The sequence below is a fragment of the Hipposideros armiger genome, unplaced genomic scaffold (assembly GCF_001890085.2).
Source record: "Hipposideros armiger isolate ML-2016 unplaced genomic scaffold, ASM189008v1 scaffold_859, whole genome shotgun sequence".
Taxonomy (NCBI): Eukaryota; Metazoa; Chordata; class Mammalia; order Chiroptera; family Hipposideridae; genus Hipposideros; species Hipposideros armiger.
Window position 1 is genome coordinate 557,210 of NW_017732209.1, and position 18,326 is coordinate 575,535.

Sequence of the window (18,326 nt, forward strand, 5' to 3'; positions counted from 1 at the left end):
TGGATGGCAGCCCCAGGGATGAGCCCCTTTCTCCCTAAAGCTGGCACCACAGCCTCCCCCAACATTACACACCTCGCCCACCTGTGGGCCCCCTTCCTCCTGCATAACCACCAGAGGCAGGACCTCCAGGGGGAGCTGGGGAGCTGGGACACAGGGAGCCATGTGGGAGGAGAACTATGGCCAAGGCTGAGCTGGCCCCTGATGGGGAGCCCATCACCTACCATGCTGGGTGCCCAGCAGGCGGTTGAAGACCTCTTTCACAACGATGGGATTCAGTTTGATGAGCTTTGGCAGGGCCTGGATCACTTCTTTCTACAGGGGGAGGGCAGGGGAGGCGGGTCAGGTGTGCCCCACAAAGCCCCTGACGCTTTCCTCCTCTCACTCCCTTTGGCCCCTCAGGGCTGAGCTTTCTCCCCATCTCACTGGGCCTGACTCAGCCTCATCATTCCCCATCTGAGCCCCCTCTGTGTTCCTTCCCTCCTGGGCCAGCTCCCTGACTCCCTGGAAAGTGAAGCGTTATCACCCACTCTTTACACAAGGAGATGGACGTTCACCCATGGTGATGGGGTGCGGGGGATAACTGTGATCCTCGCTTGACAGAAGGAAGCCAAGGCTGAGAGGGGATGGCTAGCTTGAGGTCACAGAGGACGAGGCGATGCTGAGACTGACCCCTGGTCTGACAAGCCCCTGAATGTGCTCACCAAGCATCTGACGGGTACCTGGGTACCTGCCTCCTCCCAGTCCCCGCCCTGCCATGTCCTCTTCAGTGGGGACACCCGAGCATCCAGTTCCATACCTTCTCCAGCCCATTGAGCACAGGGATGAGGAAGCGGACGTCTGGCAGCCGCTTGTGGTAGAGATCCCGGACCCGCTTCACCAGCTCTGGGGAGGGTGGGACTGCAGGCAGAAGCAGCAGGGGGCATAGGTGTTGGGGGCAGTGCGGTGAGGGTGGGTACTGCCAGGGGAAGAGATGGCAATGTATGGGAGGGGAGGGGAGGGGCAACTCTACTTCAGAACAGGAATCCTTGGCTCTTGGTTTCTCAAATGCATTTAGCCATACACTGTTCCAGATGGAGAAAGTGAGGCCCAAAGATGGCAAGACCAAAAAGAGGTCCAACCATCTGGGGACCCAGCAGCTCTGATCCCCAAGTCCTGGGAAGGAGAAATGGGGACGACCTGAGCGATGGAAGAAAAGGATGAAAGGTAGGGGTCCCAGAGGGCACCTTTGTCTGTGAGGCTGTGCAGACATCTCGTGACCAGCGTCTCTGCCCCCTTGGGACAATTTTCCACCAGGAGTAGCAGCTCAGGCGAGTTCATGCCCATTCCTCGGATCTAGAGGTAGAGAGGGATGACAGGGAAGGCCTAGGCAATGCGGGGAGGGCAAGGAGGCCCAGGGTGAGAGCTCAGGGAGGCCCAAGTGTCAAGGGCAAGGTGGCTGGGCGGATGCTGGGACTGGGGTAAGAAGTGATGCCTCAGAGTTGATCTTAACATTTCTCCTCACTAGAAAGGGCAATTCTAACTATGAGGTGATGGATGTTAAACTTACTGCTGTGATCATTTTGAAATATATACACATGTCAAATCATTTACGTTATACACCTTAAACTAACACAATGTTCTATGTCAATTCTATCGCAATAAAACTGGGGGGAAAAAAAGAGCTGGTGACAGTTCTCTGAACCGAGGGAAATCTGGGGAAGGTGGGAGGGGTGGGGCAGAAGCGTCTTGGTCTCTTCCAGCTCATCTCACAGGGACTCTTACTGTCGCTCCTGAGCCATTGCCAGCACTGGCTCCTATGTGGCAGGCCACGCCTTTTCTGTGTCATCTCTGACCTAACCTGACCTTTAACGGCCAACCTTTCCTTCAATTCCTCAGTGAAGATTTTTCTGGCTCCCAAAGACATCAGCGACCCCTGCCCACCCCCTGTGACTGCCAGGGCCCCAGCTTGGCTGCTTGCTCAGATCAGGGCTCTGGCCTGCCCACAAGCACCCAGCACGGGGGAGGGGTTCCAGGCTTCAAAGGGGCTGCGCCTTCCTCTGCCCAATAAATGTTTACGATCATGAGTGGAACTGACAACTCTGCCCTGCAGGAGCTCACACTCTGGTGAGCGTCTGCTTCCTCATCACGAGCCTACCATCCCCATGTTATAGGAAGGACGTGGATGGAGACATGGTTGGATCTGAGTGGCAGGTATGTGGGAATTAACATACCATACTCTCCTGATTATTTTGGAAAAGTTTCATAAACAAATGTCAGGGCAGAGATATCAAAGTGGTTTGAAATCCAGCTGCAAATCGGCAGCACAGACATTCTGATCTCAGGAGCCAATCTGCAACAGAGTTGCTTCTCATGTGGGTGGCCCTGTGGCTCCAGAGGTTCCCATCAGCAAGGCAGGGGAAGGCCATCTGGTAAATGATACCAGTGATAATAGATATTTACACGGAATTCCTACCAGCAGCTCGGGGGACTGCAGCACCTCCCCTGTTTTTTCTGAAGGGGGTGCAGGTGAGAAAGTAAGAGGTAGGATGTGAATCCAGGTCTGCCCAATGCCAGGCTCTTAACTGCGGGGCCACCCTGTTGTCGTCTCATGAGCGGATGGACGTGCAGACCGCTCACAAGCTACAGAACCGCTTGGTAACAAGCCTTAGTGCTCAGCTCATGCTGAGGCGGAGATACCCGGGGAGGGGCTGGAGCTGGGGACTCAGCCCTGCCCACGGTGGGCAGAGCCTGGTGGGCTCAGGGGCCTCACCGGCTGTTCGATGACCCTTAGCACCGTCCGCTTGATGTCAGCGATGGCCTCAGTGTACACGGCCGCCAGCTCGTGGATCAGCTTGTGGTTCTGAGGCAGGAGGGCCAGGTAGAGGTACAGGCACTGCTTTACGGTCTCCTCGGTCCAGGGTGCTGCCACCTCTGACAGGGCAGGGGGCGGGGATCAGGCCGGCCCCATTCCCCTCCCAACCCTTTCCCACCCCGTGTCTGTCCTTTCTTCGGGGGTGGGCACAGAAGGGAGCTAGGCCCTTGGGCAGAAGCCAAGAATCAGGGAAATGGGGTGGGACTAGGGCTGTTCCCTCTTTTGGAAGCCTCTGCACTGAGTTCCCACCTCATCTCCTCTGACCACCAACCCACAGGCAGCCAGAGGGATCCTTCTCAAGGGCAGGTCCGATCCTGCCCATCTCCTGCTCAGCGCTCTCATGACTGTCCTGTGCCCTCAGGATAAATCCCCAGCCCCTCACACTGCTCTACCTACCAGGCGCTAATGGGGCAGCCCTTGCCCCCGGGGCTCTGTACTCTGCTCACACCCGATTTCTGACCATCCCCCCAGGTCCCCCACTTTGGAGCCTTTGTATATCCTGGTCCTTTGCCTAGAACACAGTTCCCCAACTCTTTTTTTTGTACCTCCTCATCCTCTGGGTCTCATGAAGCCAGTGGCTCTCCTGGGAAGCCTTCCCAGCACCAAGGCTATGCCAGGGCGCCTGTGCTCCCAGAAGGCCCTGGGCTTCCCTCCACAGCCTAAACCTTCCAATTTACTGATCCATTCTCTTGGGGCCTGGGTCTCCCCATCTGTAATTCTAGGGGACCCAGGGCTTTGCTGAGGGAACAGGCCTGTGATGGTCCTGCCTGGTCCTTCCTGGAGCCCATCACTGGCTAGCTCTCCTTGTCCTCCAGCTCTTAGCCCAACTGTCTCCTCTTCTAGGACACTCTCCCCGAGCCCACAGGCTGGGTCAGGCGCCTCTCTGGGCTCCTTGCAGCCTCCTGGTTTTGCCGTCCCAGGCATGCTGGTTCCGGTTATTACTGTCTGGCTGTGGGCTTCCCTAGGAGGCTGGGCAGGGCTCAGCTTTGATCCAGCTGCTCCCAGGGTCCAGCCCGGAGCCTGGGACACAGCAGGTGTTCAGTACGCATCTGATGAATCTGCCACCAAACCTGTGTCCTTGTCAGCTCCAAACAGCACCGACGGCGGGTTGGGGTGGACCAAGAGCTGCAAGTAGTTGAGGGCAAATTTCTCCACATACTCTCGCAGCTGTTCCTTCTCGTACATACGCTTGATGAATAGCAGGGCCTGGGAACGCACCTGAGGAGAGAGTGGTGGCAAGATGGTGGAAGGGGAGACAGCTGTTCTGAGCTTGGCAGCACCAGTGTGAACAAGCCCAAGACTGAGAAAAGCCAGGCACAGGTGAGTTACCTGTGCCCAAGGTGGGTCACTGGCTTGGGAGAAAGGTTTCCTGGCCCAATTCAGGGCTCCGAATCACCTTACTGCCTGCCTGCTATGCCCCACCTCGTAACATTTCTTGCCTTGCTTGCTACGCTCCAACCAGAATGAGCTTTCCTCAGTTCCTCAAAAGTGATGGCATTCTCCCTGGCTTTGAGACTTGAGCAAAAAATTCCCACTGCCTGGAACACCTGTCACGGCTATGTCCTGTGTCACTCAGACATCCCCTGCTGGAGCCCTGAGGACAGGGGCTGGTGTTGAGCACTGCTTTATCCCCAACAGCACCACAGGGCTGAGCCACAGTGCGCAGTAAGGGTCTGCTGAATGGACATGTGACAGCAAGAAAGGATTTGACACAAGGCTGGAGCAGGATGGCTCAAGGGCCCTCAGTCACATGCATGCACACACGTTGTCCCCTCTGCCCCAAACACACCCATCCTACTTACAGTTCAGGTCTTGGCTCACACATTTCCCCCTGCAGAAGCCTCCTTTAAACTGCCTCCCCTGCGCACCTGCCCATCAGATGGCTCAGGCCCCTCCCTAATCTCCCATAGGCACATGTGCTGCTCCTCTCCCGGCAGTGTCCTCACTGCCTGCTGACTGGTCATACTGGCTCCCTGTCTGGTCAGCACCCCCCAGGTCCCAGCACAGCACCAGGCCTTGAGGGGCTCACCACCATGGGTGGAGTAAGAGCGAGAATGGGACGGCCCTTCCTGCGAGGGTGAGTGTATACATGTGTGTATGTTCTAAGCAGCTTCATGGCGTCATAAACGGCAAAACCACCACTACCTAAACACTGCTGCGAGAAGGGCAACTTTCAGGGGGATGTGGAAGAGGCCAGGCTGGTTACTCGAGACAGAGGAAGGACTGAGTGTAGCCCAGCACAGCACAGCGGGAAATCACCTTGTCCTTCTCATGGGAGCTGAGGTCTAGCAGGACATGCAGGTACTGGAACTGACGGGACGGGCGCTTGAAGATCAGGTCTCGAAGGGTGGACATGCCCAGGTAGGTGCGACTCTGCGGCAGGAGGAGGGGACCAGAGCTCATTCCACTGCAGCGAGCCTTTGGGACGGCTCCCTTGTCTCGCTCAGATCTGCTACTGTCCCTCAGAAAGCCCCTTCACAGATCTAGGCTGTGTGCCCCTCACACCCGACACAGGGCTCCGTCCCGCTGCCACAGGCTGCAGCGAGCAGGGCTCCTGCTTGCGCCGTGATGCTGGGGACGTAGATCTGCCGCCGTCCTCACCTCGTCCTCGCAGTACTTGCGAATCACCTCCAGGGCGCTCTCAGTGATGAGTGGTGCCTCCAGCACAACCTTGGTGAAGATCCTGCCAGAGAGGAAGGGACAGGGAAGGGCTGCAGAGGGGCCACTTGGCCTCCCAGTCCTGCTCAATCGCAGAGCTCGGAGCTGGCAGGGCCTCCCACACGGATCGCTCACTCAACCCCTGGTTAGAGCATGGATGGCAACAGAGCAGGGTTCAAACGCTGCCAGAGCTGGGTGACTTGGGCAGAGACTTTACCTCTCTGAAACAGCTTCTCCCCTTTGTCAACTGGGCACTCACTTGATACGGCAATGGAGGAAGAATGGGGTCGGGGAGGGGTACTGCTATTTCAGATGTGGTGGCCACAAAATGGTCACTTTGAGATAACATTTGGGTTGATGCTGGTGGGTGGGAAGAAGCCAGCCATGCAGTGGGGGGGGGGGGGGGAGAGCATTCCAGGTAGAGAGAGCAGTAAGTGCCAAGCCCTGAACTCGGCATGTTTGAGGAACAGAAGACAGGAGGCTGGTGCGGCTATGGTTTGGAGGTGGCAAGGAGCAGAGGGGCACAAAAAAGGGCTAAAGAGGTCGGTAGGGATTGGATTCCACAGGGTCTCACGGGACATGGTAAGGAGGCTGCATTTTATCCCAAGAGCACTGGGGAACCATGGAAGGTTTTAAGTTGGGAAGAAACAAGACAAGATTTAAAGTGGCACCCGGGCTGCTATGTAGAGATAAGCTGGAGGCCGAGAACAAAGAGGAACGTATAGAACCAATTCAGGCAAAAGACAGAATGGAGAGACGTCAACATCCAAAACAGGCCTGTGAGGCAGGCCGTTATTTACGATGAGAAAACGGAGGCCCAGAGGGTGAGTGCCACAGGCCAGTCAGTGGGCAAACAGCAGAGCTGGGGAACAAGCCCGGGGTGTGTGACCCAGAGCCCTTGTACGGGCCTCCAGCCAGTGGGGAGGGAAGGGAGACTCGGGATGGGCACACGGAGGACTGAGTCAGGTGGTAAGGGAGAGAGAGGTGGTCAGAAACCAGAAAGAAAAGGCAGAACACAGGAGGGGGCTCCTGAGGACAGGAGGGTACAGGGCCGTCCCCCTCACCCATCCTTCTGGTCTGGCTTCTCCTGCAGGCCGGAGAGCAGGCGGATGAGGCAGTCCTCATACTTGTCCAGGGTGCCCGAGCCACCGGCTGCCAGGTAGGCATTGTACTCCTGGTAGAGCCAGGCGAAGGCCAGGTCCAAGCGGGTCCGCACGTCCTCCAGGATGAAGGACAGGACCTCGGCCTTCAGGACTGAGTCGAACTGCGTCACCAGGCTAGCGAGGATCTTTATGCGCACCTGACAAGAGAGCAAGTGCCTGTCACCGTGGAGACGGGCAATCCTGAGCACCCTTCGATCGGGCCTTGCAACACTTCCTGCCCAGGCTCAGAGAACTCCAGTGTGGACCCGGTGTAAGTGAGGAAGGCAAACCAAAGAAACCTTATGCCTAGTAGGTCCCGTTTGTGTGGGGACAAAAAGGGAGGGAAAAAAAAATCAATAATCACAGGATAAAGCCAGGAGTTATATCCACATACGTAAGCATACAGAAAAAGATCTTGAGGGAGTCCCTAATGTGTACATTGGTCACCTCCGGGGAGGGAGATGGGGTGCAGGTACCTCTATGGCAGGGAAATGTGTGTGTGTATTTTTAAGGTCTTTTTTGGAGCAATGGAAATGTTTTTATTGTTTTTCTTTGGTCCAAATCAAGTAGTTGTTTCAATCTAGTTGTGAAGGGCACATCTCAATGACCCATGTGGGGATCGAACCGGCAACCTTGGTGTTATGAGCACTGTGCTCTAACCAACTGAGCTAACCGGCAGCCCCCAGGAAATATTTTTTAACAGAGTATGTTCATATATTACTTGGTTAATTAAAAATAAATTTCAGGGCCAGCAGAATGGCTGTTGGTTAAGAGTGCGAGCTCTGAGCAACATGGTCACTGGTTCGATTCCCACATGAGCCAGTGAGCTGCACCCGAGCTGAGCTGATGCTGAGCTGCCAGGATGGCTCAGCTGGTGAGAGCATGCGTTCCTAAAAACAAGGTTGTCAGTTCGACTCCCGCATGGGATGGCAACTGGACTTGGAGCTGAGCTAGCTGCACCTTCCACAACTAAGATTGAAGGACAACAACTTGGCTGTTCCCCTTCTCCAATTCCCCAAAACTGTTCCCTTTCCCCAATTCCCCAATAAAATCTTCAAAAAGACAAAATAAAAAAACCTTCAAAAAATGGGACAAAAGTCACTTGAGGTTACAATGCCAACAAGTGGCAGAATCAGGATTTAAACCAGGGATGTCTGAATCTAAACAACAAGAATGAGTTAACCACAAAGAAGAAAGGACACAGCAGCAGCCTTCACTGGCGGGGCTGCTCCTTGCAGCCAGCCCTGCGCTGAGTTAAGAGTCCACGCACTTCTTCCTCCTTGTCACCTCAGTTGTTGTGGAGGACAGAAGTGAGGTTTGGAGGCGTGACTGGTGAGAAGCAGACCAGGGGCCCAGCTGTTTGCTGTGCTCTAGGCTCTTGGGGAGAGGGACTAGAAGGACCGGCCGTGCGGGGAACAGGGGCGCACCTGGGCTGCCCCACTGTAGGCCACAGCCTTCTCAGCCCGCAGGATCCGCTTCACAGCGCCCAGCTTCATGGCCTCAACTTGGGCATCGGTCAGGGGCTTCAGTACATCACTCAGACGAAAGATTTTCTTGCGCCCGCCAGCGCCCGCCAGCCTACATGGAAGAGATGGACAGGGACAGTGACTCAGAACACCCTTTCTAGAGCCCAGACCCACCTGGTGACTCTCCAGGCCATACATAGACACCCCACACTGCCTCGCTAATGTCCCTGTCACTCTGAGGCATGGCAGGGTGCTGGGTAACGAGAAGAAGAGGGTGTTATTTTGTTTCTGTAAAGGGTTCTCAGGGATGGCGTCTATGCGGAGGCCAAGTGTGAGTAGAGATCTGAATGAAGCCAGGTGGCAAGGTACACAAATTCTAGGCAGAGAGAACAGGAAGTGCAAAGGCCATCAAGCGGGGACCTGTGTGGCTGTTCAAGGAATGCCACGAGGGGAACAATGAGCTTGGAGGGCAGGCTCCCAGTCCTGTGCAAGGGGACTCACCGGGGCTGCGTGACAGGGATGATGGGCTCTGGCCTCCTCTTGGCCTGGGGTGCCTCCTCCTCCAGAGTGGACATGGAGCTCAGGGAGCCCACCACCGAGATGGCCTGGCCCTGGGCTGGCAGGCGCCGCTTAATCAGGACACTCTCCGGCTTTACCACCTTCTCCTCCTTGGGCTCCTCCTTGCACTGTTTGGTCTGCTCCACACCTAAGAGGGAGGCAGCAAATGGGCTCCGGGCATGTCAGACCCACCTGTTCCCATCCAAGGCCCTCCCGTGTGCCAGCCTCTATTCTAAGCCTCGTACACACAAAACTCATTTAAATCTGCAGAACGCCTTTCTGGGACATGTCGGCTTTTTATCCCCACTTTGCGAAAATACAACTGAGGCTCAGGCTAGAAATGCCATTCACTGCTGGTGGGAGTGTCAAATGTAACAGCCATTTAGCAACAAAGGTGAAGAGCAGTTTCTAATAGTACTGAACACATCTTAGTCTTGACCCAACAATTCCACTATTGGCATATACTCAAGATAAATGTGGGCATGTGTGCATCAAAACACCTGTACACAAAGGTTCACAGCAGCTTTATTCACAATGGCCCCAAACTGGAAACCCACAGGTCCATTAACAGAGGCAGGGATAGAACAAATGGTGGCCTTTTCACATATGGGAATACTATTGAGCAATAAAAAATAAACTATTGGGGGTGACCAGTTAGCTCAGTTGGTTAGAGCATCGTGCTGATAACATCAAGGTTGCCGGTTTGATCCCTGCATGGGCCACTGTGAGCTGTGCCCTCCTTAAAAGAATCAACTATGGGGCCGGCCGAGTGGCGCGATGGTTAAGAACTGGCTTGGGATGCCAGAGGGCCCTGGTTCGGATCCCACATATGAAGGCCAGTGACACTGCCCTCTGCAGCTAAGATGCTGAACAACAGCTCAACCTGGAGCTGGGCTGCTGTGAGTCGCCGGTGACGGCGTAGGCTGCAGCCCCTGTGGCAGTGGGTTGCCATGGGCTACCGTGTGTAGCCAGCAGCCAGCGTGAGCGGCCAGCAGCCGCAGTGAGCGGCCGTCCAGAAGCCGGTGACTGATCTGCCTCACCGGGAAGAGCGCAATGATGGTGCCAACTTGGGCCAGTGAAGCAACGTCCTCCACAACTAGACTGAAGAACAAAACGACAGCAACTTGTCTGTTCCCCTTCCCCCAATTCCCCAGCACTGTTCCCATCCCCCCAATTCCCCAATAAAAACCTTAAAAAAAAAAAGAGTCAACTATGCCATTGTAGCATGAAAGCAATGTGTAACCAATGACCATGGCTGTTCCCCAATTAAAAATAAATAAATAAAAATTAAAAAATAAACTATTGGTTCACACAACAACATGGTTGAATCTTGAAAACTGCTGTGCAAAAGGAGCCAGATTCTCTATGATCACATTTATATGAAGTTTAAGACTAAGAAAAACTAATCTATGGAGACAGAAATCAGAACAGTGATTGTCTTGGAGGTGGAATGTGTGAGTATTGACTGGAAGGGAGCAAGAAGGAACTTTCTAGAGTTGTATATTCTTCATCTGGGTGGTAGAGGTTACACTGGTGTGTTCACTGTGAAAAGTCACTAAGGTGTTCACTTAAGAGTTGTTTCACTGTACATAATTTATACCTCAATAATACTGTTAAAATGGGAAAACACCTGAGGCTCAGAGAGGTTAAGAAACTCGACCAAAGTCACACAGCTTGAGTGCCTGAGGCAGTCTGGTTCAAATCAGACCTCTAACCCAGGTCTATTGGATTTCAAAGCCCAGGACCTAAAATACTGAGTACTCAATCAATCTATGGGACTTGTAATTACTGTCTCCTAAGATCTCAAGTGATTTTCATCTGTATCACCACAAGGAGGTGCTCTTCCAGTAAGGAGAACCCAACAGGCACAGTGCCAACCCCTGGTCAGGGTCAGCTCCCCGTGACACTCACCTGGGCCCAGTCCTGCGGCTGTCATCTGTGTGGCCATGAGCCGAGCTAGGTGCTTGATCTGGGCTTCGGTGCCTGCTGACTCCACTGGAGTGTAGATGGCTTGAAAGGAGGCGGGCATAACCTCAGGCAGGTATACCATGCTGATGAGAACCTGTGGGATGCCGAGGAAAAAGAACCTTTCCTTACCCATTGATTCGACAAGCATTGGCTCCATGCCCAAGCCAATGCTGGGGAAAATGGCAGTGACTAAGACAGACCTGGGCCTGCTCTTATGGAGCGCAGACTCTTGGGGACATCAGAGAGAAAAGGAGTAATGATGCATTGTGGTGCATGAGAGAGGGAAGTAAAAGGGGCCATGAGACACATCAGGAGGGCCAGGGACGGCTATAGCTCTCTGGGGAAGTGGCACCTAGATTGAGAACTGGAGGAGAGCAAGAAATAGGCTGGCAAAGGGTGAAGTCTTGCAGTAGGAGGGGGTATGTATTCTGGGTATAGGAACAGCATTGTGGAAGGCTAAGAGGCAGCAGAGTTGGTACCAAAGAGCGGAAGCAGGTTCGGTGAAGAGTGTAATATGGATGAGAAATTGACTTTAAAAACAAAAAAAATCAGTATCCTAACAGAGCACATCCATGTCTGTCAGAAATTGGTAACAAAAGATAATTTAAAACTCCCTACATGCTTGGAAGTTTAAATGAATACTCTAATAAAATAATTAGAATAGAAAGACAATGAAATTACCACAGATCAAAATATGTGAGATTCAGCCAAAATGATACTTAGATGAAAAATCAGATCCTTAAATGCTTATAGTACTGGAAAAGACAGAAGGCTAATAAGCTAAGAATTTAACTTAAAACTTTGGGGAAAAACATTCCAAGAAAGTAGTAGGAAAGAAATACAACAGGAAAGGTTACAAAAGAATAGCAACAAAACTTAAGAGCCAGTTCTCTGAAATGACTGAAGACAAGCAAATCTATGGCAAAACTGAACAACAAAAAAAAGAGTAAGGACATAGTACTGGGGACAAAAGAGCAGCACACTACTAGACAGCAGGTAGTATAAAATTATAAGAATCCTATGAACAACTTCGTGCCAGTAATTTGAAAAGGACAATTTCCCAGAGTGTGATGAGGATAAACAAGGTACAAGTTCATGGAGGCCAAATCAGACAGGGCCTAAGGCAAGTTGAATTTAAATTTTATCTAGAAGAAAACGGAGCCATGGCAGGCATCGGAGTGGGGAAGTGTCATGACTTGTACTAGAAAGATGCCTCTGGGTGCCACGGGCGGCAGACTGGAAGCCAGGGCCACGTGGGTAGTGCTCCAGGTGAAAAGGTGGAGCCTGGATCAGGCAGAGGCCTGGGGATGGAGAAGAGGGGAAGGATGTGGGGGGAGGCAAAGAGCCTAGCTCCCAGGTTTCTGGCTTGGAAACTGGGAGGCTACTGCACCAAGAACACAGGAGGGGCCATTGGCATATAGAGGAGTGTGGGGAGAAATTTCAGAAGCTTAGTTGTGATACGTTGAGTCTGGGGTGCCTGTGTAACATGCGGGAGAAAGATGCGGGAGATGGCTGCACATCCAGGCCTGGAGCTCACCAAAGAGATCTGAGCTAGAGAGAAAACTTCTCATCACCTTCACGACAAAAATCCAACTACATTCACCCAAACACTAAGTCCTCTGGAGCCTCCAAGCAGAGAGAAGGGAAGGCTGAGGGTGACTGCTGTTGAGCACGAGTAACCCAACGGAAAGGTCTGGGCGCTCGCTCACTGCTACAGTGAGAGGACTAGTGTGAGACCCCCCCACACCCCCAATCAACTCAAACCAGCAGTTCTTACTGGGGAACAGGATATCTTTGAGAATCTGTGGAAAACACTGGCCATCCCATCCCACCAATGCCAGTCCCACAGCACCTAGCACCCAAGTCATGGGGGTTCGCTCTCCAGTTAATAGACCCTCCCCGACTTCAAAGGAGAGGAGAGAGACAGTGAGTGGGTTTGGATGGGGACTCAGACCATCTGAAGAGGGGCTGTTGGGGGTGGTGATGTGACCCCTTAGAGGTCCATCCAAGGTTAGAAGGGCCCACAGGCCCACACCCTCCCAACGATGAGAACAGAGGGGTTTTGGGACTGATGGGTCTGGAGGAGGCGGACAGTGTGGAGTGGAGGCAGAGAAAGGACAAGAGACCCTTCCTCCCTGCCCTGTGGGGAATGGCCCCCACCCAACCTCACCAGATTGGCCACGTTGTCAGGAGTCAGCAGAGGCTGCAGGAACTCGGCTGTGATGTCTGTGTCAGACTGGCCTGAGATCTGGGCTGAGGCCTTCGAGGTCCCCGATGGGCCTGGCTCCAAGTCTTTGTCCTCGTCATCTTCCCCTAGGTTGGGCTCTGGGATACAGGAGACAAGGTGCTGGCTTTAGGGAGGCAGCAGGTCCTCCCTTCTCCCAGGGAGCACAGCAAACAAGGGGAGGCAAACAGGGGCAGTGCAATGGACAAAGACCTGGGCTGTAGCCCTGCCATATAACCCTGGGGAACTACCTGCCTCTCTCTAGGCCTCAGTTCTCCTCATCTGGGAAATGGGAATGCCAGCCTGGCTGACTACACTAAACTCCAAGAAGATGAAAAGGTAACTAAAAATTTCACATAGCTTTACTGTTTAAAAACCTCTATCTCCGAAATAGTGCCCCATCTCACCAGGTTCAGGAACATGTAAAAACAACCTTAGAAGATAGCATTTTTGTCTATACGATTGACAAAAAATTAAAAGGATGACAATGACAGTTGTTCGTAAGAGTATGGATGGTGGAAATGTAAACTGGGCTGGCCTCTTGGAAAGGCCAATTTGATAGTAGGTCGAAATTTCAAAGGTGTACACCTCTTAGACAGAACAATTTCACTTCTAGAGATCTACTCTAAAAACTTACTCATAGCTCTATCTAAGGTAAAATGTACAGAGAATTCACTGTAGCACTGAAATGGCACATGATATCCATCAGTAACAGGCTGGCTGAAAACAAGCACAGTTGTTCTATTTTAAGGGAAAAAGAAGCTAATGATTTGAACCTTAGAGAAAAAGCTCTGTGAACAATCATGTTCCTTGAAGCCATGTTTATGAAAGTGGAGAAGCTGGAATGTTCAATAGGGTGATGATTTAAGCAGTTTATGACAAAAACATGATGAAATGTTATGCAGTCTTTTGAAAAAGTTTGCAGCACAGGTAATAAAGTGTTGATAGTCTGCAATAACCACATGTAGTTCAATGACAAAAGGTTGAATGGCCCAATCGAATGGGCACTTTAGAGAAGTGCAAATGGCTCATCAACGTAAAACAATGCTCGGCCTGACTGCAACCTGTGCAAGAAAGCAAATAAACCTAGGATACCGTTTATCCTCAGAGGGTTTACACAATGTCCAGGGCTGGTAAGAGTGGGGTGACCGGCACTCACACACTGTGGGGGGGTGTAAATCCCAGTGCAGTTTTTTGGGAAAACAGTTTGGCAATGGCCATCAAGAATTTTAAGTGCACCCAGTAGCAATGGGCATATCCAGGGCTCAGATCTGATTTCTGAAACTATTCGCTGCTTAAAGGAAACCAGGGCTCCTTAGAGAAATGGCTGATTCCAAGGCTAGAGTACGGAAAGTCCAAGACGAGTCTAGAACATCTTGTTAGGTAAAAAAAAAAAGAAATACTCAAAAAAACTTATGGGACAATATTAAAGGCACACAGGAGCCAGCTACCACTGGCTCAATCTGAGGCACTTAAGGCAGCAAAATGAATGGCAACAGTAAGGGAAGATAACCCAGAGAATGAATAAGAACCCACAAGTCCATACTGATGACAAAGTAGAGAGAAGAAAAACAAAGCTCTTCATTACAGCAGAATGCCAACTACTAAATGTAGAAGGAAATCTTTTTATAACCATTATAACAAGAAGAGATGCAGGCAACAATTGTTAATGGATGCTAAAAGCACAGAGTCAAAGTTTGAAGAGAAACAGGTATTTTACATCTTCAAGCATCTCCCTCAACTTATTATTTACAAAGGGAAAAAGGGTAGTTTACACTAGAGAAATCAAGGGATCAAAGTTCCCATCACCCAAATGGGGCAAATTGACATCATGTGCCTCCTGGTGCCACACAGAGTTCAGGGTATCGCTTTTGCAGCATTCCTGCCAAAAACGCAGACCCTGAATTCAATCAAGAGGCAAGAGCAGACACACTCAAACAGCGGGACATTCCACCAAATCGCTGTCCTGGACTCTTCAACTATATAAATGCAATGTGGGATCCCTGCCTCGTGAAGAGTACACAGGAGTTTCGGTACACTTCTTGAATCTTGTCTGCAAGGTCAAAATTATTTCAAGACAAAAAGTTTAAAGAAACAGAAAAGTAAAATTGGTGGACAAAAAATAATTTCAAATGCTCAAACCCTTTGCCCCACTAATCCCACTACATAGAATTTGTCCTATGACCGGACACGCACACAAGACTGTTATGCTATAGCAATTTTTATACTTTTAAAAGAATGGACACTAATGAAATGTCCGTCCACAGGGGGACTGGTTAAAGATTGGTAACGTCCACATGCACTGCAGACAATTATGCTACCACTAACAGAATGCAGCAGATTTCAATGTGCAGGTATGAAAAGAGCTCAGCAAATTAAGGTACAGGACACTGTGCTTTGTATGCTTAAGGATGAGAAAAAAAATAGATCCCTACCTGAATCTTTGTATCAAAATAAATTCCTTACTTTAAAATAAAAACAAAAACAATTCTTTCCTACATGTTCTAGAAACAAACATGAGTCATTAAAAAAAAGTTATTGGAGTAAGGAAGCTGCCATGGTTGACACTACTAATAATACAACCATTAAGAAATTACTTCAAAAAGAAATATGCGTACAGTCCTCCTTTTCTTTCACTTATAGGTGAAACAAAGAAAAGGAGAACTGTACACATATGAGGCATTTCTAAAAGAAAACGTTAAGTGTTAATACTTGAGGAGTGGTTACTTTTGTGGAGAGGGGTAAAAGGCAGACTATTATTATTCTATTCCTTTCTGTATAATTTAAATAATTCATAATTACTTTTAAGAATATTAATACTTCAGTAATTTCATTTTGATTATCATTTGTTATGTCACATTTACGCAATATAATTTATAACATAATATAAACAGAGCTTTTGGCTTAATGTAAAAAATTAAACACTTTAAACGTGGTCAGTCCCTGCCGCCCCCTCCTGCCAGGCCAGACTCAGCTCCTCAGCTCACCTAGCTTCATCTTCTTGAGCGTGGAATCTGAGTCATCTCGGGGCCGCTTGCGGGTATCCTTGCTGTTGGGCATATTGCGGGTGATCTCGGCTTGAGGAGTGCCCAGGTCCACCAGCAGGGTAGTGATCTGGGCCTGGAACTCCAAGGAGGCTGGATGCTTCAGCACACTCAACAGGTGCAACTTGAGGTTCTTGCGCACGCTGCTCACCTGAGATTTGGCTAGTGTCGGGGGTAAGTTGGCTGAGGAAAGAAATAGTAGCTCTGTGTTGTCGACAGAGCTCATGGGGGCCCTAGCCTCACTTCCCAGGCCCCAGCTCAGGCAGTGGTTGTAGGCATGCCCTAGAAAAGTTCTTTTGCTCTCAGATCTAGTGTGTGGCCTTCCCCTCATACAAGCTTCTGTTTAAAACCCTTGAGAGGTCTCCATCAGTATTAGTCAACCTTAATGCAAAGAGAAAACAACCTTCCTTTTATTAAACATAAAGTCTCATCTCCCGTCTGGAAATTTCAATGCCCCACCCTGGGGATGACTATAATCGCCACCTTCACCTCCAGAATATTCCAACTAAACTGCTACAACAGTCCACTGTTGGTCTCTGCCACCAGAATGACTTTTGAATGTCTTAACAGTCACCTTGATGAGCGAGCCTCCCCTGCTCCAGAGAGAAAGAGGATGCCTGTAATTTTCCCTGCCTAACGTCCTTCTCTACTTCCTCAGCCAACAACACTTCCATTCTTCTTTGAAGGAACCACCCTGGCTCCATTCTCAGTTCAAGTGGGCAAGAGTCTCAGGGTCAGTAAGAACACTGCAATCCCTTGGTCACTGTGATTGGTTTCAGAGATAGGCTTGTAATCTCGTCTCAGCCAATCAGAAACAATGAGCATCAGCCCTTGGACTTTTGCTAGAATGATTGGGAAGGAGACATTCTCTTTCCCCCGGGGTTGCCAAGTGGATAGAATGGAAGTCTGGAGCTATTAGGGGGCCATCTTTGCTACCCCAAGGAAAGAGACACAGAACGAAACCAACATGGAGAAAACAAGAGCCAAGAGATGGAGACAGACTCATGCAGATCCATGATCTGCACACACTCACCCATCAACCCCAGACTACCATTTTTCACACATGTACCAAAGTAGAGAAAACAGTGTAATGAATCACCAACCAACATGTACCCACCAACATGTTGCCTATTTTGGCACATCTGTCCTCCCTGCTTTTTTTGGGAGGGGAGGGGGAATGCGGGAAGGCTGGAGTATTTTAAAGTATTTCACAGATATCATGTCATTTCAACCACACGTACTTCAATATTAAAGCCAGCTTTGAACCAGGTTTCTGTCACATGGAATCGAAAGACTCCTGTCCATCTAGAGAATCCTCCCTTGTGTCCACAACCTACTAGACTAATGACACATCCCACAGGGGCCCGCCCACTTCCTCAGGAAAGAGGAGACTGGCCAGTGGAAAGGGGAAAGACAGGGAACCAACCTACCGTGCAGGGTTTCATAGGCCTGGATCACTTCAGACATGAACATGGGCCTCTGGCGGGCGATATTGGCGAGGGAGCCCAGCGCTGTGGTCAGGTTGATGGAGGAGATGGCGGGGTGTACCATGAACTTGAGTAGCTGCTCCAAGGCTGCCTTGCCCTCTTCCCACAGCACATCTAATGAGGGAGAGAAGGGAACCAGTTAGTAGGAGGCTTTCTCCCAGGCTTCTGGAGACAGCAGCCTTTGGGACCAAAAGGAAAGAGGCCCTTCCTTGTACATGGATGGCTGCAAATGGCTGCAAAACAGAAAGTTTAGTGTTGATGAGTCCTATGATGAGCCCTATTAATGAGAATAAAAATTTAGTGATGAAGATGCTCAACGCATGGGCTTGCAATAGCGAATGACTAGAAAGAATTTAAATTTTAAGTGTATGAACTACGTTGATGTAAAACTTCAAATATGTATATATGCGTACACACACACACAAAGGATCAGAGTCCTCTGTACCACCACTCTCCTTGATCCAGTCCCCAAAAATTAACCCTTCACAACTTTGGTACATTATCTTTCTTGACATTTTCTATGCAAAAGCATACTGGATGCCACATTTATTTATTTATTTATTTAAGCTGAGCCATCCTGCCACCTATTGACAGCTCAGTGGCTGCTCAGCTCGGGCCAGGACTCGAACCGCTGTTGCTCAGAGCTCAAACTCTTGAGCGAGCTCTTAACCAACTGAGCCACTCGGCCGGCCCTCCACATTTCTTGAAATAGTGAATAAAAAAAAGAATGTGATGTAACCATAGTTTAGAATATTATGTAGTAACTAAACATGATTTTGATAGAGAAAGATACAACTTAAAATAATATTGTTGAATTAAAAAGGCTGTCAAAAAATATGTAAGAGCAGCTAGCAGTGGTGGAATGCTTACTATGCCGGCCAGATTAACTCACCAAATGCTCACACCTACACCCTAAAGTAGATGCCAC

At 50.4% G+C, this 18,326-nt stretch overlaps 1 protein-coding gene across 3 annotated transcripts in view; it reads right to left on the reverse strand.

Annotated features, from left to right (window-relative positions):
- SYMPK (symplekin scaffold protein) overlaps window positions 1-18,326 on the reverse strand; it is a 35,606-nt gene that overhangs the window by 6,949 nt on the left and 10,331 nt on the right. For all 3 annotated transcript variants that reach the window (XR_002122445.1, XR_002122446.1, XM_019629489.1), the window contains exons 8-21: window positions 17,342-17,512; window positions 15,855-16,094; window positions 12,814-12,968; window positions 10,587-10,737; window positions 8,619-8,823; window positions 8,079-8,229; window positions 6,574-6,809; window positions 5,453-5,534; window positions 5,111-5,224; window positions 3,922-4,069; window positions 2,750-2,910; window positions 1,224-1,332; window positions 797-897; window positions 222-312 (exon numbers count right to left, since the gene is read on the reverse strand). Coding sequence is in view for 1 of the 3 variants with exons in the window: in XM_019629489.1 (XP_019485034.1) it covers window positions 222-312; window positions 797-897; window positions 1,224-1,332; window positions 2,750-2,910; window positions 3,922-4,069; window positions 5,111-5,224; window positions 5,453-5,534; window positions 6,574-6,809; window positions 8,079-8,229; window positions 8,619-8,823; window positions 10,587-10,737; window positions 12,814-12,968; window positions 15,855-16,094; window positions 17,342-17,512 (2,115 nt within the window). In the remaining 2 variants the exon portion in view is untranslated. The remainder of the gene's footprint in view (window positions 1-221; window positions 313-796; window positions 898-1,223; window positions 1,333-2,749; window positions 2,911-3,921; window positions 4,070-5,110; window positions 5,225-5,452; window positions 5,535-6,573; window positions 6,810-8,078; window positions 8,230-8,618; window positions 8,824-10,586; window positions 10,738-12,813; window positions 12,969-15,854; window positions 16,095-17,341; window positions 17,513-18,326) is intronic.